At 39.1% G+C, this 25,592-nt stretch overlaps 1 protein-coding gene across 6 annotated transcripts in view; it reads left to right on the top strand.

Annotated features, from left to right (window-relative positions):
• LOC108121129 (ras-GEF domain-containing family member 1B-B) overlaps positions 1-25,240 on the top strand; it is a 43,487-nt gene extending 18,247 nt beyond the window's left edge. For 2 of the 6 annotated variants that reach the window (XM_070276880.1, XM_017235064.3), the window contains exons 2-13: positions 1,675-2,349; positions 2,990-3,091; positions 3,217-3,330; positions 4,250-4,446; positions 4,539-4,656; positions 5,107-5,247; positions 6,225-6,356; positions 7,031-7,174; positions 11,063-11,336; positions 11,591-11,819; positions 13,554-13,720; positions 25,051-25,239. In XM_070276880.1, coding sequence (XP_070132981.1) covers positions 1,933-2,349; positions 2,990-3,091; positions 3,217-3,330; positions 4,250-4,446; positions 4,539-4,656; positions 5,107-5,247; positions 6,225-6,356; positions 7,031-7,174; positions 11,063-11,336; positions 11,591-11,819; positions 13,554-13,720; positions 25,051-25,121 — 2,106 coding nt within the window. In that variant the 5' untranslated portion in view covers positions 1,675-1,932 and the 3' untranslated portion in view covers positions 25,122-25,239. Of the gene's footprint in view, positions 1-1,674; positions 2,350-2,989; positions 3,092-3,216; positions 3,331-4,249; positions 4,447-4,538; positions 4,657-5,106; positions 5,248-5,980; positions 5,999-6,054; positions 6,112-6,224; positions 6,357-7,030; positions 7,175-11,062; positions 11,337-11,590; positions 11,820-13,553; positions 13,721-25,050 lie in introns of those variants that run through there. The other 4 variants (XM_070276881.1, XM_070276882.1, XM_017235066.3 and 1 more) reach the window with 4 other exon arrangements.
• Positions 25,241-25,592: the final 352 nt, after the last annotated feature.

A 25,592-nucleotide genomic window follows, 5' to 3' on the forward strand; every position in this document is an offset into this window, starting at 1 on the left:
ACGCAACAGAAGGCAGGACTGTCAAGATAAGTATTGGTTCAATTTTTGGAGCCTGGCAGTGGCGTCAATTACTCCGAACCTGCTTTCATCCGCAACTGTTGAACTTTCGTCTGACAAAGGGCCACCTTAAGGCCCGGAGCGAGCATTAACCTAATAGAAATTCGATTTCCGCTCTCATTTCCATATTCAGTCGGTCAGGTGCAAAGAGGCGTCTCCCATATGAAATTCCCTTTATCCATCACGCACGCTTCTTCCGATTCATGTGCCTGCATATTTAATATGAGATGTAGATTTCATCCGCATACATTGTACAGGTGCCCGCCGTGCAGTGTCGTTATCTTTTATGGAAGGTTAATCCCCATTAATGCCAACTGCCACCGCCTCCAGTTCTTCCCTGAAAGCCCTTGAGTGGTCCGCACAAAAAAATGAACGTGGAGGGATTTCTTCAGGCGTTTCCTGTTTGTGTTTGATTTAATTCTTATTTTCCTTTCACCAAAAGCCCTTTGATGCATTGATATACAATTTTTAATTATATATATAAATTTTTTTAATTTATATATTTTGTATTATTGTATACAATATTGACAAGTTGTTCTTTATATATGTACCGTTTATTCTTAATTTCAAGAGATTCTTTTCTCTCAATATCCAATCAAAATTTCAAATTTCCCCAAAAAGTCACAGATTAACCCCAAGTTTTTCTTTCACGGCAGTGTGAATAAGATATCCCGACAAGGCCTAGCCAAAATGTTGGTTCATTGATAACCTTGAACCGATCCATACATCAGCTTTGATTTTTTGTTGGCTCGGCCCTTAACGCATCTGCAGTGATTTAATGACTGCCATCGACCCGTGTCGGGGCCAATCCCGAAACTGCCGCCCCCCTTTTCGGTTACGCCCTTATTGATGGTCCGCACATGTCTATGGGCTGATGAGTCGCAAGTGGCCCCAAAGGGATAATAACCCTAACCATAACCTAACACAGATATATACGCGTGGCAAGCGCCAGACACTCTGTGATTTAAGCCTCTGCCTGGTTGCCTGCCCGGACCACGCGGCGTATGAGTAATGTGCTGCTATTGACCGCAACGTTGACTTGTTGACGCCGCGTGAGCCAGTGAGCCATGAAGCGTCGCAGTTTTCATTTGGGATTGGCCCCATCGCAGTTTGGTTTTCCATTTTTTGATTTTCCAAGCAGATGGTAGAACCATAAGCCGCCTATGTAGAGTGTAGAAATTGGAAAATCGGGAAAAGCCCGGAACGAGGTTGAAGCGTATCCGGTCTGAAAGGTCGGAAGTTCTTCGGTTAATGCAATTATTACACTGCCCAAAATGGTACAGTTATTGTAAAAGTATTTAAGTTAATGAACAATTTTTAAATTTTAATTAACATAACCATTTTTCAAAATATTTTCCAATTTTTAAGACGATTTCGTCTGATTCTTTTCTTTTGGTATTTGGTAAAGCATCTAGATTCTAGACTCCAGAGTGCATATATGGTCAATCGCACACAATCCATTTCTTTAAATAAAAATTACGTTTAAAATATAGTTTTCACTTTTTTTTATAATCCAAAAACCTAAAAAAAAGGATATCTTTTCGATTACTTATCAATCCCTGGACTCTATTTCCTCATTCATATTATGAAATGCCTCCCTTATTTTTTTCTCTGCAGTCACCTTCTAATCCTTCTCGTAATTGACGTTTGATTGGACGTGCCCGGCCATGAGGAGAGCCACCCAGCCACCTGCCCGCTGCGTGGCCATGCATTAAGCAGGCGGAGCCACACAGAAGGCCCTCCCAGCGAAAATCCGTAGCTCCCAATCTCCCAGCCGGCCTTCCACGCACCTCCACTAAGTCCCAATCAGCCCCAACTCACCCAGCGCACAACACACACATGACCGCGTCAAAAGCGGCGAAACGAACGTGACACATGGCGATGTACTTTTATGCCAGTAAGATATCTGCCATCGCCTGCGGGACGCGCTGCCGCCAGACCGTGCTGCAGAAGTCGCGCGGGCAGCGCGATCGCGACAAATGTCGCCAACACCACCACCGTCGGCACCACCGTCGGCGCTGTCAAATTAGCAGCGGCAGCAGCTCCGACAGCGAGTCTGCGGATGATTGCTTTCCCGAAAGTGACCAAATGGCAGGAGGTTTAGAAACGGACCCAGAAGGCGGGCCAGGAGTGCATCCCCTTCCCACCGATGGCGGAATATTCTCGCTGGACCCGGGACATTTGGCAGCGGAGTCGGCGCTCCTCGGGAGCGGTGGCATTCGCTACAGACGACGGCACAGCGCCGAGCAGTTGAGTGCCCACGACCTGGAAATGGGGTTTCAGCAAATCGAGGTGAGTGCCAAAAATCCGGTCCTCAATTGAATTTTTTTAGGCCAAACAAAGCAAGAATCCTTTTGTTGGAATTAAATTTAATAAAATTTAGTTTTTAGCAACTTTTTTCTAACTAAAGAGTGAAATTCATTCCCCACTTCTTAATTAAATGGAAACTTAATGTGCACTTTTAATGCATTTGAACATAACTTTAAAAATGTTTCGAATATATAAAACGAATATGTTAAATATGAAAAATTAATGTGGTCTAATTCTATGCCAATGACCTTATAGTTCAATGGAAACTTTACCTATACATATATAACATGACCTATATAACATACATATTAGAAGCGATAACGTTAACAGAATATTAATAAATTAAAGTAAAACTTTAATGATTCTTTTTAGAAATTAAAGTTTTATTTTTAATTCTTAAATATGATAAAAAAAAAATATGTATGGATTTAAAGATATTGTACCCAGTACGCACTGGGTTTCACAATAAATCCATATGTACATTACGTATGCCAGTCATAATGTTTAAGAAGTTTCTGCTACTTAAAAAGACCATAAAAAGCTACGCATATCCAAATATTTCCAAAATTTAAGTCAACATGTGTTGCACCTTTTTTATACAATTGGAGTGTTTATCCCACAGCTTGGCACTATAAAGTCGGTTGGATCGAGAAAGGATGACACTGTTCAGTATGATGTGCCCAAAAATCCACACAAACGCAGCCAATGTGATATTAATTTCGAGGTAAGCTCTTGCGGTAATTAAAACCGGTTCCAGACAGATTTAATTAGACAAATTGGTTTTGATTTTGGTTAGTTGTTTCAATAGAGAACTCTTTTAATATTAAATATTTTCCTAAATTTTTTCAGAGCTCAGTATTGGGGTCCGGAGGCATTTTATACATAAATGGTAAAGTAGTTTCTGGGCCACTGGACTCCCTGATTGAATCGCTTTTGCCCAAAAATGCCATCGACTTAGATAAGGTATGTTACTGGTATTAATAATAATTAATTAAAATTAAATTATATAATTATATAATCTATATGCTATGTGGCTAGGAAAGAATTTCTTCCAACTAAATACTTATTATTCTTAAAGCAACAATGAAATTAAACGATAAGGAAAATACCCTGCTGAATGCTCTTTTAAAACTCTGTGTCCTTTTAAAGCCCTATCACTGCAAGGGCAACCCACCAGAAGGTCCAAATCAGCTCACCCCTAATCGCATTCATAGGCCACTGCCCTACGGCAGACGCCAAATGGAATACAAATCAGTTCCTACTTAGTCGCAAACACTTGAAGACTTGAACATTTGCCAACAGAATTGCTGGCACGAGCCAAGAACCACAAACCAAGAGGCGGCAAACGTCGGAGTCCTGTGCCCAGGACACAAGTTCCAAGGGCCACATGAAACAAAGGACTAAAAGGCAGGAAACAACGACCATCTGTTGTGCAAGTGTGTGTGTGTGTGGCTAACCATCCTGGTGGCCACAAGCAGCAAGTGCAAAAATAATTAATTCGTTGCAAACAAATCCAGAGATTAGCGCTAATTTGATGGGGGAATGTGAGATGCCCTTGGCAGAGGATAAGTGGCAGAAACCCAAAAAACAAACTAAAGAACAGGATCACAATTACTTACAAAATGTCTGACATCGTTCAACCCTAGAGACCTAATCATTGCTTGAAGGACACGATAAGTTTTTTAATTTGATATTTGACTAGCTACGAAATGCTGAACTTTGAAAGGGAAATATTATGGGAACTATATTTTGAATTGAAATGGGAAATATAAGAGAGAATTAAGGAGCAAAATTTATCCAAGGACACCTGAAAAATTATCATATTTTCCATTGGCAGTTCCGATTCTACAATTGTCTCTATTCAAAATTCTTTCATTTTCAGGAATTTGTATTCTCGTTTTTACTGACGTCCCGCCTGTTCCTGCGACCCCACGAACTTTTGGCCAAACTCCTGGACTCGGTACCTGAAAGCGAATGCTTAGAATCATTAGTTGCCCTGCTGTCCGAGTGGGCCACCAAGTTCCCCTACGACTACCGGGATGAGCGGATGATGAGCCATGTCAAACATATCGTTGCCAGGTGAGGAGAAACGAGCCGGGAAAGGCCACTTACCCCTGTCCTAGCTTAGCTAAATTGCCTCCAATCAACCTACATCTCAAACCCGTTCGCAGATGTTCCAATTCGCATTTGGAAGCCGTTGTCTCCCAAACACTGAGTGCCTTACTAAAACGTTTGACTGATTTAGAGAGACACGAGGCGGACCTCCGAGCCTGCCAGACCAATGACAAGGTGAGTGGTTGCCACCCGAGGCACCTGGATCCGAGCTGCCAAAGTAGGGATTAGAGCCCACTATCTAGGAAAAAGTGACAGAGGTTCGCTTGAGTCCATCAAGTAGGAACATATGCTCAACAAATATCGAAAAAAAATTGTAAATTTATATAAAAATAGTCTTTAACAAACAGGTGGATAATCTTTAAAAATATCTTCTTTGTAAAGAATAAGTTTCACCATTTTTAAAAACACATAAGTAATATTCAAATTTAACAAATATTTCTGCTAGTTTATATCATCTGAAAGATTTATAACAAATTGTAATTCTTAGCCAAAACCTTTTTATTGTCGGCTCGAAAACAGTCAAGCCTTCAACCCTAGCCATTATAAGAGCAATCTGACTAATCCCCTGCTTGGGAAACTGTCGCGTTTTCTCAATTTTCTCATTTTCCCAACTCTTCACCCCAGTCTGTAGGCGACACTCCACTCAATTGTCCGACGGCCACGCAGTACGCACAAATAGTATGCCGGCTGGAGAAAAAACTGGCCAAGCACATCGGTGGAGAGGAGTTCCTCCAGTGCAGCAGCATGATTCTGCTCGACAAGCAGGTAAGCATCACCAGGTGCAGTGTCAGTTAAAATGTGCTTTTTTGGTATTTAAAATATGCAAAAATGTTTACGTGTGTACCTTCAAGAACTTAAAAAATTTTTAAAACTTTTCAAGATTTTTGAAATAATTTTCTTATTCGTCAAAACAAAATATATACGTTGTGATTAAACTTTAATTGAATAAACTATTATAATTGGAATAAGCAATTTGATTCATATTATTTTAATACAATATCCTTTGCTTATTCGATTAAGGTATCACTCTTTGTGGATTTTCCCATTAGGCTCTTTTGTCAGTTGCATAATAATTAGGCCAAAACAATGAATTTCTAGATGAGCTCCAAACTGGCTTTTATGAAAACATTAAGCAGAGAGGGGATTATGCATACCGCTTTGAAAAGTCAATAATGTCGTACGAAATTACAACATATTTGAGCTAGCTTACAAATAATTAGTTTAAGCTCTAAGACTAATCGAAACTTTGTTGTCAATTCTATTAAGAATCACCGCAAACATAACTTATTCCAAAAAGTCTCCTTAAACCATGAACTCAAAGCATTTTGGTTCTGTAATTACTTTTGGCCTACCCAGGCACGCCCCCAGAAAGCCAGATTAATTTAGGATAAATTAAATTAAATCATTCAGGTTAAACGCTCGCTCAGTTGCAAATTCCCCTCCCTGAAAAAGTCAACATTCGCCATAAGAACAATCTGCACTTTTGCATAAATTACAGTGAGCCCTCTCTCACATGAACAGTCACATACACACCCTCGCCCAGATTCACAGCACACACTCACATACATGCAGGCACACAAAACTCACAAGGACATGCAATTAAAATGACGACAAGCAGCTTCATTAACAATGCTCCCCCTCGAACACCGCACACAGAACACCCCCACTTTCAACGCTTCCATCCGCTCCGCTGGCCAACTCATTTCAACAACATCTCTGGGCTGTTTCATTTTTTAATGCAGAAGAAATGGGACCAACCATCCTCGTCGGGCGGACCGCCAGGAGCCCAGGATCCAAAGAAGACGTGCAACCTGGAGACCTACCTGGATTGGTCGGCACGTCTGCGTCTGTTTGTCTGCAATGAGATACTGCAGGTGAGGAGGATCTCATAACCATCTCGGGGTCACTGCCGCACCCCACTCCCTCGCTCCTCCCCTCCCCTCTACTCCACTCCTCTCCGTTTGGACCGGGTCAAGTTAAACGTAGCGCACGAGTCTTTAGACCCGGCGGATTGAATTAAAATTCCCATGCATGTGGAATATGCAGAAAGAGCACGTCCAGCGAGGTCCTGGCGCCTACAGTGGAGGTTAAAAAAATAGAGGCCAATTCCAGATATATTTTTGAGGTGAAAGGGCCTCCAACTTTCAATATAACATAATTGCTCATACGCACAGGAAGTCTGTACAAAAATATATCCTCAGATACTTCCGGCATCTTATTTTGATTACAAGCATATGAGAACTCTTGTCAGAACCACCACTGTACGCAAGCGGCAAGCAGGCAGGCTCACAAGAAGGCTTATAATTTATGCTGTTCGTAACTGTCTCATTGACAGTTTGCCAGTTGGCCGTGTAAGCGACTCGTTAAAACTTTAGCCAAGTCACGTGGGTCCAGCCATGTCCGATTCTCCCTCTCAGCCGCCTCCTCTCTGGGGCGGCGCATTCCTATCCTTCCTACATCCCTCCTTTCCTTCACCCTACGTCTAACTAACTTCCGTAATCAAATAAATCTTTCATCCTGCCGGCTACATTGTCCTTTTCCCATTTAGAGCGGCGGCATCGAGCAGCGCAGCCGAACCGTGGAACTCTGGAGCGGGGTGGCCCAGTACTGCCTTCTGGTGGGTAACTACAACAGCGCGACTGCCATTCTGGAGTCCCTGGAATCCCCGGCCATAGCCCGGCTTAAAATAACGGTAGGTCAACAGTCAGAAACTATTCCAAATAATGGAAATAAATATTATATAGACGCATAATTAATTATTCCCTAATGCTAGGCTATCTATGACCCAACAACAGATATCTGTTGCGAGATCGACTAATTTGTCACAAAAAATAAATAATTTATTGCTGCGGATAATGGTTTGGTTCATTTAACCAGCAGCAGGGATTTCCGTATCTGAAATGAGTTTCTATTGATAAAATAATAATGTCATATACCCAATATATACTTACCAAATAGATAGTCGAAATTTTGACACAGTTATAAAGTTGTACCTGTAAAACAAGTCAAAGCCTTCCGCACTTCCGCTTAAAATAAAGTTTTCAATGCCAGTTACAGGGACATGCCTCTCCACAAATTTGGCAAAACAAATGTTTGAAATTAAATAGACAACAGTTTTATAGGCAAATTACGTGGCGGGGCTCCCAAATGGGCTTTGTTCATAATTCCTCGGCAAATTGCGCAGAGAAACTTTAATTAGAGTCAAGCCTCGCGGCAGAGGGCTCCACGTAATGAGAGCTCGGAAAAGTCACTAAACCAAATGGAATTCTATTTGGCGCAGACATCAATTCTAACGACATTTCCATGCACGCGAGAGTAAACATTTCAAAAAGAAAATTTCCATAAACTCGGAATCTCAAACTCAAGCCACGCTAAAAGTCCAAGTATTATCATTGGCACATGAAAACATGGGTCTGGGATAATAAAACTGCTCCTTCCGAGGCAGTCTTCCATGTGCAGTGCGAGTGCAGGCAGTAAAAAGTTAGAGAGCGGCGCCCAGAGGCCATTTCATTCATGTTAAGTCGAAGGAGCAGATATGCTTATTTAAGCATTTTAGAGGCACAATAATATTTGTTTAATACGAAAAAAATGTTAGTTTAAATATTTTGTTCATCTAAGAAGGATCCAATCGTTATTCGAACTGTCAAATAAATAACTCTTTCCTTGAGACGAAAAATTTAAAAAAATAATCTGAAGAATTCCTAAGTCTTATACAAATCCATTTGAAATTCAAACCTGTCATTCATATACTTGCTTCGACTGGTACCAACTATGTTTACAAGTAAAAATAGTTGATACCTTTACTATCATAGTTGATAACTTAATAATCTTTGTTAATAGGTACTATCCATTCAGCTAGTAGTATGCACAGAATTTCGACCTTCGCCAGCTTTTTTCTTCTTTTTCTTCATTTTTGTCTCTTCCGGCTCCATTTCATCTCGATAGTACCTTGAAGATTATGTTCCCTGTTTTTTTCAGTTATCGAAAAAAGGGGTTTGCCATCAGAGCAGAAAGCAGCCATATCCGTTCGATATCCTCACTCTGTTCACTTTTCGCTCTTCGACTCAGCCATCAGCATAAAGACTATTCCGAAACCGAGGCATAAATCAAAATACCCCATGAAGCAGACTGTATTTAGGAACTCCCACTAGCGTAGTCTATTCCTACAAGAACTAAGATCCTTTCCTGCCATATCCGTTCCCCCTTCGCTTTTTGTGTGTGAACTGAAGAAGAATCCTGCTTTGGGCCAAACCGGACAGGATATTCGGGCGTGTCAGCAGATATTTATGCAGCCTAATGCATTTTGGCGTAAGGGAGCTTAAGCGGGTTAGAGCCTTGTTCGGGGTTCGTCTGACGGCTTCTGATTAAATATTGAACGACGTAATGGAGTTGCTATCTCAAATTCTATTTGCTCGGATGGAACCGCAGTGAATCAACAGATCCAAATACTTTTGAAATATTATTTTTTTAATTAAAAATTTCGCTGAGAGAACTGTTTTGGGAAACTATGAATAATAATTCGACAGCAAAAGTTGTGCCACGTTGTCATAACAACGAAACCTCCCAGCGACTTCTTATTTTTTATGTGCACAAAGACCTCCCTTTTGTGGGGGGGGGGGGAGCTAAAAAATGAGATGACCACGCCCAAGCAACCACACTTTCGCTGCAGTTGGCCCAATTCCATCAGGTTATGTATTTACTCACTTATTTGGCATTCTCCCCGCCTCTGCCTACCTCCACAGACTGTGGCCGCGCATTCAGCCGAAAGGGGCTAGTTTTTTATCAAAAAACAAGAAAGGAAAGCTAACTTCGGGCGGAGCCGAAGTTTATATACCCTTGCAGTTAAAACCGGATATATATCGCAAACATCGGATATAGTTGGCCGATCCTTATGGGAATAGGAATATATACTCCAATTTATTACAATACAAAATCTAAAAAAAGTCCCAAACTTCTATCTTCAAAAATACGAAAGTTGATATTTCTACCAAATACCATTTCCGATCGTTCAGTTATATGGCAGCTATAGGATATAGTCGGCCGATCCTAATGAAATTTGGTAGGTTGGATCAACTGACCAAAAATAGAGTCTGTACTAAATTCCAGCTTTCTATCTCAAAAACACGAAAGTTGGGTCATTTCCGATCGTTCAGTTATATGACAGCTATAGGATATAGTCGGCCGATCCTTATGAAATTTGGCATGTGGTATTATTTTGCCAAAAATAGCTCTCACCTAAAATTTGAACTCTCTAACTCTAAAAATACCAAAGTTATACCATTTCCGATCAATCAGTTATATGGCAGCTATAGGATATAGTCGGCCGATCCGGGCCGTTCCGACTTATATACTGCGTGCAAAGGAAAGAAGGGTGTGTGCAAAGTTTCAAGACGATAGCTTTAAAACTGAGAGACTAGTTTGCGTAGAAACAGACAGACGGACAGACAGACAGACGGACAGACGGACAGACGGACATGCTCATATCAACTCAGGAGGTGATCCTGATCAAGAATATATATACTTTATAGGGTCGGAGATGTCTCCTTCACTGCGTTGCACACTTTTGGACAAAATTATAATACCCTCTGCAAGGGTATAATGAAACTTTTTAATTAGTTAATGGACTCATTTTAAATTTTTTCCATTCATTACGAAGTACTTAGTTCAAAGTTACTAAGCTGCAGTTGAAACGGAAAACACCTTTGGCTAAAGTGGTGTCCAATGTGGAGTGCAGGCCTCTATGACTTCCCTTTGAAACCGCATAAAACACTTTACATGAAATCCTTTAATTAATCCCTAGTAGTGGCCCTTAATTTTAATTTATCTTTTATTGTGAAATTTCTCACTGTAAATTGTGGAGTCCTTTGTGCGAGTGCGTCGCCCAGGACAATGCATACAGCTGAAAATGAAAAAATCCCCTCGGCAAACAAAAAATGAAGCGAAATTGCATAAATTCACAGAACTATTCAAAATGCAAGTGGTGCATAGTTGGGGGCGAGAGGAGGCGTGTCGCGTGCATTGTATTTCCGAGGGGATGCATGGAAATATATTTCTATAGTGGATGCTGAAATGTTTATGAGTGTGCATCGGACGACGGCCATAAATATGCCCGACTGCGTCCACAAAAAATGCAAACCTCAAACAACTTTAACCATCACAAAGCGCTGTTCGAAATTATTATACATTTTACTCTAACGAGCTGCCGCTCCACAAAAGGATACTTTTCAAGAAGCTTCGAGATAGCGCCTCAAGACGCTGTGCCCTTCCACTCTTGTGCTTGTAAAATCCCCTCAAAAGCGTTTGCTGATGCCCCTTGGAATCCGTAATTAATATGTTATCAGACAGGCCAAATGTCGCCCATAAAATTCGATCTAAAGCTTCCGCGCAAATTACAAACATAAAAGTCACACAGTCAGTCAGAAAAACAAGACCATAAACTTTTACAGCCCACAAAAATACAAAAATAAAACAAAAAGGGAGGTCCTAACGGATAATAGAAGTAAATTGGAACAGGGTGGCTCCACATCGGGATTACCCCAATAGAAATGATGCTCATTTATGGATTTCGATTTGATTACAGTGGAGCAAATTGCAAGTGACGTGCCAACAATTGGACTGCATGCAGCGCCACGCCGAAGGCCATGGGCATTTGTGGCAGAAGCAGGCCATCGTCTTAAACGAGCACCAGGAAGGACTCAAGACTGATAAGCAGGCCAAGGGGCGACCAGGACCTCTGGAGGGAGGGCAGGCCGAGGCGGGGGTAGCTGTGCCCGCAACAAAGGCCACTGGTGCCTCGGCATCCGATGAAAAGCCCTCGACCAGTGGGCGAATAGTTGGCGTAGCAGAACCTGTGGGTATGAATGCAATCGTACACTGAAATAATATTCATGACATTTACTATGTATAACGAAAAACATTCATTAGTTAACATTATTGAATGAGTTTATTTTTTTATAGTCACATGAAATGATCAAATACTTCTCTTGAATTTATTAACCATTTCATAAATGCAATATATTTATAAACACATTTATAAAATGTTTTTGATATTTACAATTAAATAAACACTTGCCTATTAATATTTACATATTTTTTTTTGCACCAACAGCAGCTTCAATAGAAATGGCTTCCATTCCTGCGACTAGTGGCAATAATGCCGGGGAGGCAACAACAGCATCGGGAACTCCTGTGGCAGCAGCAACATCTAACGCGGCAACAGCCGCTATTTCAGCCACACCATTAGCAGCGAGTGGCAAGCCCAATGATTGGGTTGTTATTCCGGTGTTTGCGGATATTGTTAAGCTGGCCCTGGGCGAGCGGGAGAACTGTTTGCAGCGGTGAGTTCAATTTGCCGGCCCTGATTGATGGGTCTGCCTCATCACGTTCCGAGATCAGGCCCCCCACCAGGGTCGCAAGATTAATATATATCGAGTGATCAATCGCATCCGCAAACAATTGCATTTCCTTTCGGCTCTCGTATCATTTATCTCCCGCACGTATTTATATTCTCATTTATATTTATTTACGCTTCAAATTAATTAACCGCAGAGTGGCAAAATAAATGAATATGTGCCAACGAAGAGCCTGCAAATCATTTCCGTGCAGAAAACTCATAAAAAGGACTATAAATAAAAAGCATTTCCTTTTCCATTTATTTGCATTTTTATTTATAGCAGCTTTTGAAACAAAAGCATTGAAGCCTAAAATTTCTGCAAATTAATTTTGTTCTTTGCTTCTGCTTTAAAATAGCTTTAATATTAAAATGCACTTGATAATCTGATTTGGATTAAAAGCTTTATTCTTCTAGAGATTCTTATAAAGATAGAATCCCTCTTATAGAGGTAGATTCTTATCATATAAGAAACATGAGTTTTATAATAAAAATCGTAAAATAATCTTTGTTTTTTAGAACCCAAGAAATAATGTTTATTTATTAATCAAAGAATATAAATTTAATATATAAATTTAATATAAATTTAAGAAGAAAAATGAATAATTTTTCGGTTGAAAATAAACCAATAATGCTTATTTGCAGTCCCTGCATAAATCATTATATATTGACTCCTATCTATTCATTCTCGGATGTGTTCTCTAAATAAAACATTCGGATTATTTCACGCCTATTTAAAACCCATTTAGACCATAATCCCGCTCCACCACAAGCATTGCCGACTGAAATTTTCACTGAGCGTATGGCTCCCTTTAGACCAAGCGATACCGAGATGGAACAAACAATAAAGTATGCCCCACCGGCCACTGGTGGTCACAATTGACCTCATTAGGCGCACATATTCATCCACCGTCAGGGGCGAGCCAGTTTTTCCTCGAATTTAATCACAGTCCATTTTGCAGTGGCAGAGGAAAAATAAAATAAGCCCCATTCCATTCAGGAATTTCAATGTCGCAGCGAGTTGTGCAGCGAGTTGGAGCGTGAAAGCGTAAATCGACTTTTCAATGCGCTAATTAAACACGACGTTGCCACATTAATTGCTCAGCCGTCATATCGTATGCTTTGCACAGAGGAATCTACTTTAAGAAATAATAAAATAAACAATAAACAATATTATAAATTGAAAAAATCAATATTGAAATAATCTCAATATAAATTTTAGATGCATTTTCCCTAACCTTAAACCATTTTTTTTTTAGAAAAAAATCCAGTACTATTCAGTTTCTTAAATATTAAAAATAAATTCATTATTTTTTAAATATTATTTTTAAAATTACATATTAAAAATTAAAATTACTAATTTGAAGTTAAAGGTACGTCAAATTCTTTTCCAAACTACCTTACTATCATCCGAATAAATGTATTATTTATTTATAAATTTATTATTCCAGCAACCGCATTGATTTTTGAACGTTTATCGTGTGTTCTATTTATTTTTTATGTGCATAACCTTGTTTTAGTTCTATCCGCAGCCATTTTGCATTGCAAATATAATGCCGAACTCTTTATCAGCCAACACAACATTATTCTCTGACTAAGGCCGCGCCTCGGTGGCTACCACTCTGCCAGTCGCCCCCCCACTTATGTTCTCCACTCTTTTCTGTTTCCCGTACCGTTGTAGCTTAGCAAATGGCCACATCAATATGGCGGCCTTCGATCGCATGGCGGCCATTGTTGGGGCATTCACCAAGCACATGCAGGCGGTGAAGGCGGCACAGGCGCCATCTACCGGGGAGTATGAGCGCTTCTGCTGGCACATGCAGCAAACAACAAAACTTGGCGAGGCGGGTAAGTAATGTTCGCGAAAGTCCGAAACTTTCCACCTCCCCCTCTTGAAAAGCTGGACTGCAGTGTGTGTACATATTCTGCGTGTATTGGTTTTGCGTTTTTTTTTAAACACTCCACGTTTTTATCGCATTTCTGCACATTTTTCCTTGGCACTCTAGGCAACATAAAGGATACCCTTGTAAAAAAAGTGTCATTAGGAACAGAACTGGAATATTTAATTTATGGTATTTATGGTTAGCCGTACGTAGTCTTTTTTTGGATAAAAGGTTATAAAACGAGTTTAAACTACAATGCTTTAAAAATATAAATGAGCATGTACTTACTTAAGAAAAGGGTCTGCAAACCAAAAAAAAAGTTTTTTTCATTCTTGCCTTTCAGATACATTTGGAAATTGAGGACTTTTACTTTTATCAAAAATTACAGAGAAGTAGTAAGATACCAGAGATTTCCAGGCAAAAAAAGTAGAAATTTGGTATGAATACATTTATTTTGTTCATTTTATTTTAGTTTTTTATTTTCTATTGTATACTGTGAGGTATACAGGCATGCTCCGGTTCTCACTTTCGGTTTTCGTTTTCGTTTTGGGACCAAAACCGAGATTTTCGATTTTAGGTGCTCCGGTTTTCACAAGTTTTTAGTTATCGTTTTGCTATCGAAACGTTTAATTTCTCATTTCTCTTGCTGCCGAAACAGGTGATTTGAGGTTTGGTCAGCAGCAAACAACGCGAAAAAATGCCTTTTTTATATTCAGTTGCGTCTTTTGTATCCAAAAGAATTAAGGGGAAAAGCCAGAAAAACCAAGTTAAGGGAATGCCACCTTTTCAATGGATTTCATTTTCATTTCATTCCGGTGTTTTCAACAATTTTTTTTATACACTTTTAGCACATAACTAATTAAATTAAATTAATTAATTTTTAAAAAACGTATTTTACCTAATTTCAACAAATTTATCGCCATCCATTTGATTATACAAGTATTTTTAACTTGCTTTTTTATTCTATCAAAAGTATGGCAGCTTAGGCGATAACTAATGGTGTCAAACTTATCGGTCGTTCACCAAAACGAAAATTGTTGTTGCCGACGGCAAAATTTGATATCCGAATTTGAGGTGGGGTCAGAAATTACTCGTTTTAAAAATAACTACAAGCCTAATTGATCTTCTAGAGGTCTTAATAGAACGACAATAAACCAATAAGTCAACTATTTTTTTCCTTTTGCAAATAAGATCCGATTTAATATAGAAAAAGGCATTTACTTTTCATTTAGGCAAGACAAATTTTTTCGTTTTTGAATTCGAAAAAATCTTGTGAAAGTGAAAACGGGAGCAACCGAAAGTGAGAACCGGAGCATGCCTGATTGTTTCCCTTTTTCTTTATCATCTTCACCCCCATAAAGTATATTCTTTGCAATGTTCATGATATAGCCATGTCCATCTATTTGTATGTAAACCTGATTCTCAGAGACTATGAGACATAGAGCTATAATATTTGGCATTGAGACTCAGTTAAAAGCAGTTAAAAGCGCCAGTAAAGGAAGGTTTTTGAAAATTTTTGAAGTCAAACTATTCCTTTAGCTAGTTTATATCCGCCGATTTTAAGAGGAGATATCGACTTATATATACCAATGCCCATACTAACGTGCTAAGATTTTCAACGCGTTGATCTCAAAGACTATAAGAGAAAGAAATATCCGATTTAGAACAGGGAACTCCTATCCACGAAGATCAAGCATTTGCATCAACATTTTGACTTGACCACTCCCGCCCCCAAAACAGAAATAGCTAATCCTTACCTATAAGTCAAAATTCAGCCCAATCAGACAATTTTTAGAAAAGTTATACATATTTTATTCTGCTTCAAAACTGAATTGCTTCAGTAGTATTTTTCGGAACGCAAAAAACCATTAAACTTTAGTTAAAGTGTGAGTAGAAGAGATGGGTACCGTCTATAATATAGCCAGGAAACTCAATTATCGTTTTTTTATCGTTTCTCGTTTTAATCAGCAACTATGCAAAATGGATATTATTTTTTATTACTTTCCCCTTATGTATGTATGTTTAAAAAAGACATTATTTTCAGTAACTTTTAATAAAAATATTGTTTTTTTTATTTTCTTGTGTAAAATCGAATAAGTAGATGATTATTTTAACTGAATTTTTCTGCAAAAAAGCTTATAAATCCCCCAGAAATTCTTGAAACGAAACAACGGTGCAACAAATTTATTCCACATGAGTGATGACTTAACAGAACCTAAACAAGAAAGGAAAGCTAACTTCGGGCAGAGCCGAAGTTTATATACCCTTGCAGTTAAAACCGGATATATATCGCAAACATCGGATATAGTTGGCCGATCCTTATGGGAATAGGAATATATACTCCAATTTATTACAATACAAAATCTAAAAAAAGTCCCAAACTTCTATCTTCAAAAATACGAAAGTTGATATTTCTACCAAATACCATTTCCGATCGTTCAGTTATGTGGCAGCTATGGGATATAGTCGGCCGATCCTAATGAAATTTGGTAGGTTAGATCAACTGACCAAAAATAGATTCTGTATTAAATTCCAGCTTTCTATCTTCAAAAACACGAAAGTTGGGTCATTTCCGATCGTTCAGTTATATGGCAGCTATAGGATATAGTCGGCCGATCCTTATGAAATTTGGCATGGCGTAATGTTTTGCCAAAAATAGCTCTCATGTCAAATTTGAACTCTCTAACTCTAAAAACACCAAAGTTATACCATTTCCGATCAATCAGTTATATGGCAGCTATAGGATATAGTCGGCCGATCCGGGCCGTTCCGACTTATATACTGCGTGCAAAGGAAAGAAGGGTGTGTACAAAGTTTCAAGACGATAGCTTTAAAACTGAGAGACTAGTTCGCGTAGAAACAGACAGACGGACATGCTCATATCAACTCAGGAGGTGATCCTGATCAAGAATATATATACTTTATAGGGTCGGAGATGTCTTCTTCACTGCGTTGCACACTTTTGGAAAAAATTATAATACCCTCTGCAAGGGTATAAAAATTGTCGACTGTATAATAGATAAAATAATACACAATTTCTCTTCCTGGAGAAATGATTTGTGATAATTTATGATAATTGTCAAAAATGAACAAATAAATATTCTTAAACTTAAGGATGACTAATTAAATCGAACTAACAACACCATGAACCCAAAGACAGACACTTTACGACCTCTAATTGCTCCTGAACTTGGACAAAACTTTGCAAGAGACTCCTGAATCCTTCTGGGCCTTATCCCTATCCCAGTGGGAGCCTCAGTTTCTAACAACAAATCATTTCCGGCCGGTTACCTCCCGGCCTTTGTTTTTATTGCCCACGATGACAAAATATGAGAGAGTAAGGACTTGGAATTTAGTGGAAAATATTGTTCGTTATTTATGCAAAATTAAACGCCTCTTGCCTCCTATCAGTTGGTTGAATTAAAAATAAAAAGATTGGGCGAAATTTTTATTCAACTTTTGGTGAGGTGGACTCACCAATCATTTGCATATTTGATTGTATGAAAGGTAAACTAGGCCTGAAAAATGCACTTCAAAAAGTACGAAACTGATGTGCAATTCGCTTTAGTTATTTTATAAACCCATCTGCTTAAGAAGTCTTACAACTTGGAATACAACTTCTTGCACAAAAATTTCTAATATATCCCTAAAAACTTCAATTAATGCTTCGAGCTGGGGGCTTTGCCAACTCAGTAAATATAAAGGGGTACCCTTCGAACATCCCAAGCCTCAGATGGCATAACAAAAATATAAAACAGCTCCCAGAGCAACAACATAATGTTGCAACTCATGCAGCTGCAAATGCAGCACCAACAACAATTACAAAGGTGCACCACGTGTCTTCAGAGAAGTGTAAAAAGTTTTACTTGAGCTTTTCTCTGTTCTTTTTTTTCGCTTGTTGCAAATCCTTCTTGGAGCTGTCAGCAATGCCCGGCAACTTGATATATTTTTCACAGAATGTGAACATTGCAAAAAAGCCTGAAAAACATGAGGAAACTAAGGGTAGACGGGAATGTTGCATGAAAACGGGAAAAGACATCAAACAGCAGAAGAAAGGGCAGAGATGGAAGGCGTCGACCAGTGTTGCCCACTTTGGCGGACGCGTGAGCTTTAGTCCTCCCAAATTATGAAATGCTTTAAAACTTGATATTTTAAATTTACCTCCATGCTATACTCATTTTCATGATTTTACCAGAATATATCTTTGATAAATTATGCATAAATATAATACATTAACAATTAACCTAAAAAATTACCCTTATATGATATTTAAATATTCATTTCGAAACGGATATTCGGTCCTTATGAGAGTTTATTTATTTATTAAACTAGTCTCCAGTTTTGGGGCATTTTCAAAACACCTGTAACCATCTTTTTAAGTGGAGTTAGTTGAAATTTAAGTTAAAAACCTATAATTTTGTTACTAAACAATCATAAAACTTTGTAGAAATAATATCTATATCATAATCAGACGTCATATTACAGTTGGCTGAGAAAAGATAATAGCTCGAGTCGGTAACGCCTCATCATTAATCACCGTAGTTATATTTTTGATACACCGCGCACAACATGGTGGTATATCTATTTATTCTTGATTTAAAATTCCTAAAAAAAAATGTTGTTACAAAATTTAAACACTTCAACTTGAAGGCCCTTCCCAAATCCAAAGCTGGCAGCACTGGCGAAAAACCAAAGCACACACAACCCATATACATACAGGATCTGCGATCTCATTATAAACCAAGGCAGAGTAAGGCAACTTTTGAAGGCTTTCGCCTCTGGCGGAATAATAAGACCAACAACAACACGGCAAAGTTGTCTTTGGGTGTTGCGGCAAAACGCATCTTGACAGAAGCGGAAGTTAACAAAAAAATGTGTATGTGCGGAAAATGAAAACTTATGGCGAAGAGTCTTTTTGTGTTTGGAAAATCCAAAACCCCTCTCTGCTCAAGGCTCAGAAGTTTATCGAAGCACGCAGCATGTGCTGCATATAGTACAGTAGAAGGGATAAATGAACTTTGGAAGAGAACACAAGCCGAAGGTGTCCTTTCGACCGAACAAACACACTTCATTTACGCACATGGCAGGAAGTTTTCAATTGGGTAAGGACGCCGAATGCATTCTAAATTATAATTTCGGTGTTTATAGTCCAAGAACTTTTTATTCCACAGTCTTAAGAAAGCCAACCAGTAGGAAAGGGATTAAAATAATTTTAAATTCGGTCTGTTTACAGCTTAGTATTTAGAAAAGTTACAGCTGAAAGTTGGACTTGTTATTGCGGTTATATTTGTTTTTGATGCCGCATCGATGTCAAGCTTGTTTTCTCCGGCAGTCCTGCAGACAGAAAGCCAAATGGCTTTCCAATGCTCCGCAGCGAGTTAGTGCCATTCTCATGCAGTTTCTTGTTTAGCCAAGTCGAGCGAACGTCTTCTAAATCAGTTTCCTTCCCAGACTCAAACGAAAAAGAACTGTCCACCAAGTCGAAAAGTTTAGCTAAACTTTAAGCCGACGTCAGCAAGGCAGATGCAAACGAGGTCCCTGGCTCGCAAAAAATGTGGGAGGGTAAAAGTTATTTCCAAGTTTGATGCACTTTCGAAAACTGTCTAAATAAATTCAGGGCTTCCGAGTCTTTTTTGTCATCCACACACACACGCTGGCGGTTAAATGGCCGAAAACCAGTAACCAAACGAAAATTCTCTTCTGCGCATCTTCAAGTTTCTGTTAATGAAGTGAATGCTGGTCGGTTTGGGACCCGTGCCTGGCCCTGCTGCTCCCACAGCCCAGTTATTTGTCAAGTTTTGCTCCACAAGATCCACAGTGACATAATCGTGTTTATAGAGGCAAAAGGAAGCGGAAACGGAAACAGGCGGAAATGTAGCCACTGACTACTGGCCAGGACCAGTGCCAGTGAAGCACCACCTGCTGAGACCAAAACCAACATAACAAGAACTGAAAAATTGAAGAAATAGTCCTGAAGTATATATATGTACATCTAACCGCAAATAAAGAAGAAACTTTAATAAACCGTCCTCCCAATTACACGACTTTAATCAACTTTCCCGGCTCCATCTTGTCTTTATAATCGTTCCTAGTTCTCCCCCATCCTGTCGCTCCATTATCCTTTGACCCGAGGTCCACTTGCACAGCATTTCGAGTTGATTTAATCCTTTCGCTTTTCTCCTGCGACTAAGCAAGTACTCGTTCTCGGTTTATGCCCTTAATCTTCGGAGCCGCGTTCTCGAAAGTTTTTACCTGAAAACACAAAAGCAAACAACAAATACCGGCAACATGACCTGTGTTCAGTGAATTAAATACACTTTTCCTTTACCGCCCCCTTTGTTATTTTTCCCACTGAGTGCCTTCGGAAAATATGTTGGCCATGCCAGAAATTTTTTAATAACAAGCCCTTAATGTGGAGGTAATTGTCTGTTGCCTGGCTTACTCTCGCAGGTGCTCGAGGGAATAGTATCTTTTAAGTCGAGTGGTTGCTTTGGTTGCGAAATTGCAACCAAGAAATTACTCAGAGGAAAACGCACAGAAGAATTTTATCAAAAGGGGGTTTTCCCATTTTTCTGAAGCCATATGTTGGCACTTGGATAACAAAACGAGTATCATTTTTTTGTTTATTCATTTTGTTCACAATAAATACTGCTCTTTTTGAGGTTTATTATGTTTAATTTTTTAGGGTTTTAGATATTTAAAGCATTAAAAAACTTTGAGAATCAAAATCTGAATACGCCAAGCAGACAATCAAATTCCAACCAACCAGTTGCCAGAGCAGAAGAATGCTTTCGAAATCGTATCAAAGGATCACAAAAGCATTTAATTGTTTTGCCAGGCGCTCTGCCATGGCTTTAGCTCTCGTTTTATTTTTATTTTATTTAGTTTGCTTTGTAAATCTAACCATACACACTCGGGGCTATGAAGACATGAGCATTGTTATGTCAGGGAGCCACTCCAGGCCGGCTCCTCGTGTCCCGCATGCGATATGGCTGAAAAAAGGAGGCGAAGGCAATGGCCACATGGAGTAAAAAGGACAAACGCTGCGCCAGAAGAAACCCCCTCCTCCTGGCCTGGGCTTGTCGTCTGCCACATCCTTTGGCAGGCCTCGCCCCGAATCCTCCGCCCCTCAGAATGTCAACGAAGATATGCCTATTGGATGCATACACGTCTGAACGGAAAATGGGAAAATACGAGTAGAAGGCATCTCGCAAATACCGACTTATAACTTGCAGAAATTGCATTTGGATGTGCGAAGAAAATTTCTTGGAATAATGTTTTCGTAAATGGGAATTTCAAAATGAAAATGTTTATCTTTCGGCCTGAAAATGTGTTTGAAGCCAGCACGAAAATAATAATCAAACACAATAAGTGCCAAAAGCCAAGACCTCAAGTTATCCATTCAAATCTAAAATTAATTGTTAATTGCCAGTTCCTAGAGCATTGCAGATGGCTCAGAACCAGGCCAACAAGTCCTAACAATTTCCCACTAGATGCTTGTGCAAACTCAAACACTAGGATCGCAGTCGCCCTGGCAAGGCGTATTTAAATTCAACTAATTTATATCTATTTGCCGGAGTGTCCTTGTGTGTTTGGAGGCATGTGTTATTTCAATTGAGCTCATTAGGTCCTGGATATGGTAATTAAGGCCAGTTCAATGATTCGGGGCCAAAGCCGAATGCTTGAACTATTCATTAAGGTGCAATCCTTGACCACAGCATAATTATCTCTGGTTCAATGGCAGGCCAGGCCATTCAATAATTTTAACCTTCGTCATCATCATCGTTGGGAGATTGTATGCCCAGCACAGATCGATTGTGCACATTGTTTGGCCAAGAAATTGAATTATAAATTTCATGCCAGGTGCAAATTGCTCCAATACCAAGATTTGACTTTGTGAATTTGAGATGAAAGGATGTTCACGCACAACATTCGGGTTGGCATTTAATAGCGATAATCTCATTGTGGGATTAGGCGGAAAATTGCTAATAATAGTGTGAATCATTGATCATTTTTATTTAATGCTTGCTTATTGGTTTTAAATTATGTATGTTGGATGCTTAACCAGTGCTTGCAAAGTACAAGGATGTATTTTATTTCAGTATTTTATGCAACGAACCAAAAGGCCAAATGGCGATAGTAGGCCCACTGGGAACGTGTTGAGTACCGACGACTGTTTTAAATTAATCTTTAACCTTAAACAGGGATTTTTATTTTGATATTTTGAGAGAAGGGAAAAAGGTTCCCTTATTTGAGGGTGAGAAACTTCAGAAGGGTTCAGAAACTCAACATACCCCACACTAAATAAATAAAAACAAGAAATGATGGCCATAGTCAGTTTCCCGATTATATTATACCCGTTACTCATCTCTTTCACCCAGAATTTATCTAACCTTTAAAGTTTAAGCTTTAACGGTATGGATTCTCAGCAAAAATTTTTGTTTGTTAGCAACAAACCTACGGCCATAGTACCGATTCATTGTAGGAGTCTCAATGCCAAATCCTATAGCTTTATCTCTTATAGTCTCTGAGATCACACGGAGGGACGAACAGACGGACATAGCTATATCGACTCGTTTGATGCTAATCATATAATATAATATAATATAATATAAATAGTTTGTGGGGTCGGAGATGATTTCTTCTCTATGCCAAAAATATTCAGTACCGGGTATAAATATAAAACTTAATACTTACAACGTAATGCCAATGCATTTTTTTATGCTAAAAAAAAAGGTTTTTAAAAAAATCGCTCATTGAAATCTTTGGGTTGCGGGGGCTGGACAGTGGAGATTGTTCAGATTTATATTGTTTTAGTCACTGTCAGCAAGGACTTGACAGCTCCGACATTCCAGATAAATACATACAGATAAGATGAACTGCAATGGGTAGCCTAGCCGCCCTTCCTCCCCGGACTTCGTCCTGGCGAGTCACATCCTAAGCCAACTGACAGCAGGACGTTATTGGTATTCAGTTGTGGGCAGATTTCGTTTTCTTTCTTGCATCACACGAGGGGGAAATATATTCCAGGGGAGCCTGCCATGGATGTGTAAAAATGGCCATAGACTGTCCTTGTTATCTATCACCTGTCGGGTCTGTCATTCTTTCGGGGAGGAGCCCCTTCCCGACCACCTCCCATTCAGTCCATCAGGATTGAAGTCAAAACAATTTTACAGCAGTTACGGCTGCCGGCTTTTGTTTGGACTCTGAGCTGGAGGCAAGTAATTGATGCCTCACTGAGTCAGGAAATATTTCTCGTACAACGACGAGAAAACAATTTTTTATCCTCTCCGGGGTAGATTTATTATTTTTGGTTAGCTATGGCAACGACGGAAGTTCCGACATACTCTCAAATTTCGACTCGTTTAAGATTAGGTTTCAGAAATGCCTTCCAACTAGATTTGAAAGTGTATAGATATTCCTCTAAAAAGAATCCTGAACATTCAAAGTTCGAAACATATTCGCTTTCATTAAGATATTAAATGGCTAAAATATAAATTTTATTAGGATTAAAATACTATTTCTAGAAAACGAATAGGAGATTTTTTAATTTTTAAAACTGATTTTAAAGTTGAGAAGCTTATTAAGTCTTACTGCAATAACCACAAACAATAAAAATGGAAATGAGACTGCAATCAACCTGTGGCTTGGGTTCCTCGCCCTCTCCAAGATCGAACCTTTATGTTCCGGTATCTCAAACAGACTCCGGCCTCTTAACCGCTCGTTAGAAGCCGTGTGGGCGGAACATGTTTACTTCCGTTAAGTAACAAGTTGGCAGGAGAGAAGAGTGGAACCTAACCAAACCAAAAACCCAGCCAAACCGAACCGGCCAGCCTCACAAATCTCCAGCTGGCCCACAGCAGGGGAAAATATTTACACGCCACACACGACTCCATTAAAACTAAACAAGTGCGTGGAAAGAAAAGGGCCGGGCACAATCCACAAGCAAAAAATGGGAAAAGCCCGAGTGGGGAAAAAACTGATGCAGAGCAGAGCCAGGGTCTTCGCCATGTTCCATAACCAAAGGCAACATTTCTTCATCCGAGGGTGGCGGACTTGGCTTCAGGCAGAACTTGAAAAATTTTCATTCCATGTTCGGAGCGGATGTTTTGTAATTTTTTGTGCTCAAGCGACAGAGTACGTGAACCAAATCCCATAAACACACACACAGCACGAGGGGATCTCCGAGATATGTGGAGGATGCAGGACCTGCCGCATTTTGTGGCAAGTCAAGCGCACATCTGCTGGCCGAAAGCGCTGACCAAACGAGGCTGTTCCCAAACATTGTAAAATTTTAATGGCCCCATGGTGTGAATTGGAGCCTCCCTTCCCGCACTCATCCGTTTCCCGCCTCCCATCCATTCATGTAGAAAAATCCTCCTTTTTCCCTACAACTTTATTAAATTTTCTTTTAAAATGCAAGTGGGCTGTTGCCCAGAAAAAATGAACAAAAAACTCAAAGAGCCCCCCCACACTTGTCAGCACTTGACCACAAGTTAACCCCATCCCGGAGTGACTCCGAGCTTAAGTTTTTTAAGTTAGGACTATGAAATTTTCACATTCTTTATTTTTCATAGTTCATAGTTTGAATTCATACATTAAAGCCACCGAAGAAAGCATTAGACAGCCTAGCTATATATGTATACCTGAAAAACCACAACTATTACTGCCTTTTCGATAACCAATGTTTTAAAGAAGTTTTCATTTTAAACACCCTCTGGGATCATCAATTTCAAATGTATTCGCAGTTTGGGTTCTTTCCGCGTGCCTTCTAACAAAAAACAATTTAAAAAAAAGCCCCCGAAGCCAGAAATCGAACACGTGCCGTACTGTCTGGACAACAACGACATTTTAATTCTCTATAGTCGATTTTAAAAATACCCCTAAGTGACTCATGGAAATATAGAACAAAATGATAAACTTCAAAGCATAGAAAAGTCTAAATTTCAGAACACGAAGAATTTAACAAAAGACTTGCAAAAGAGATTTAGGCTTCATCACAAAAACATGTAGCCTTCGGAAGGGGGAAAAATCAAACATTTTAGCACGCATCACTGAGATTTTTCGGACAATTTGGATTGTGTGTCCTTGTGGGTGTTTTTGGGTATAGTCCTTGAGCCCTGTCTACGCTTGAGTGTCTCTTTCAGCCAACTGGACACAGAAACTCAAACAACATCTTTGTTATTTTACGGATTTTTAGTTGGACACAACAACGTAACTGGAGCCATTCTTGTTACAATTTATGGGAATTATTTCTATCAACTAACTAAAGTGTTTTGTTTTCTCTTTTTTCAGAATTAATGATGGCTTCATTCGACTGCGAGGAACCCAACAATGCCGAGAAGCTGATGTACGACTTGAACTAGTCAACCAGGATTAACTAACTAATAATATCGACTAAGATTGCATTTAGTGTTAATTAACTAAATACTGTACATACATAGTAGATCAAGCACCATACAAATCTAAGTAGCTAAAAATAAATAAATTAATAGTAAAAACTATTGAATAAGAATAATGTATGTGGACATGGTCTATGTGTAAACTAATTGAATAAAAAGAAAATATTTGGCATACAAACGGTTTTATTTATTTTCAATCTTAAAGGAATAATTCTAAATGGAATATTTAGGTCATTTTTGCAAAAAAAATTCCATTCAATAAAAGCTTGGTTTCTTATAAAGGAGATAAAAAATAATTTTTGCCGTAGGCATCTGTGCAAATTTTGGGAAGAAAGAATACACATATTATTCTCGACATTGAACTTCAGTGATCCACATTAAAGGCTTGTACAAACATTGAGGGAAAACAAGTAAACATAGTGCTTAAAACATTCC

Source organism: Drosophila bipectinata, chromosome 2L (genome assembly GCF_030179905.1).
Source record: "Drosophila bipectinata strain 14024-0381.07 chromosome 2L, DbipHiC1v2, whole genome shotgun sequence".
Lineage (NCBI taxonomy): Eukaryota > Metazoa > Arthropoda > Insecta > Diptera > Drosophilidae > Drosophila > Drosophila bipectinata.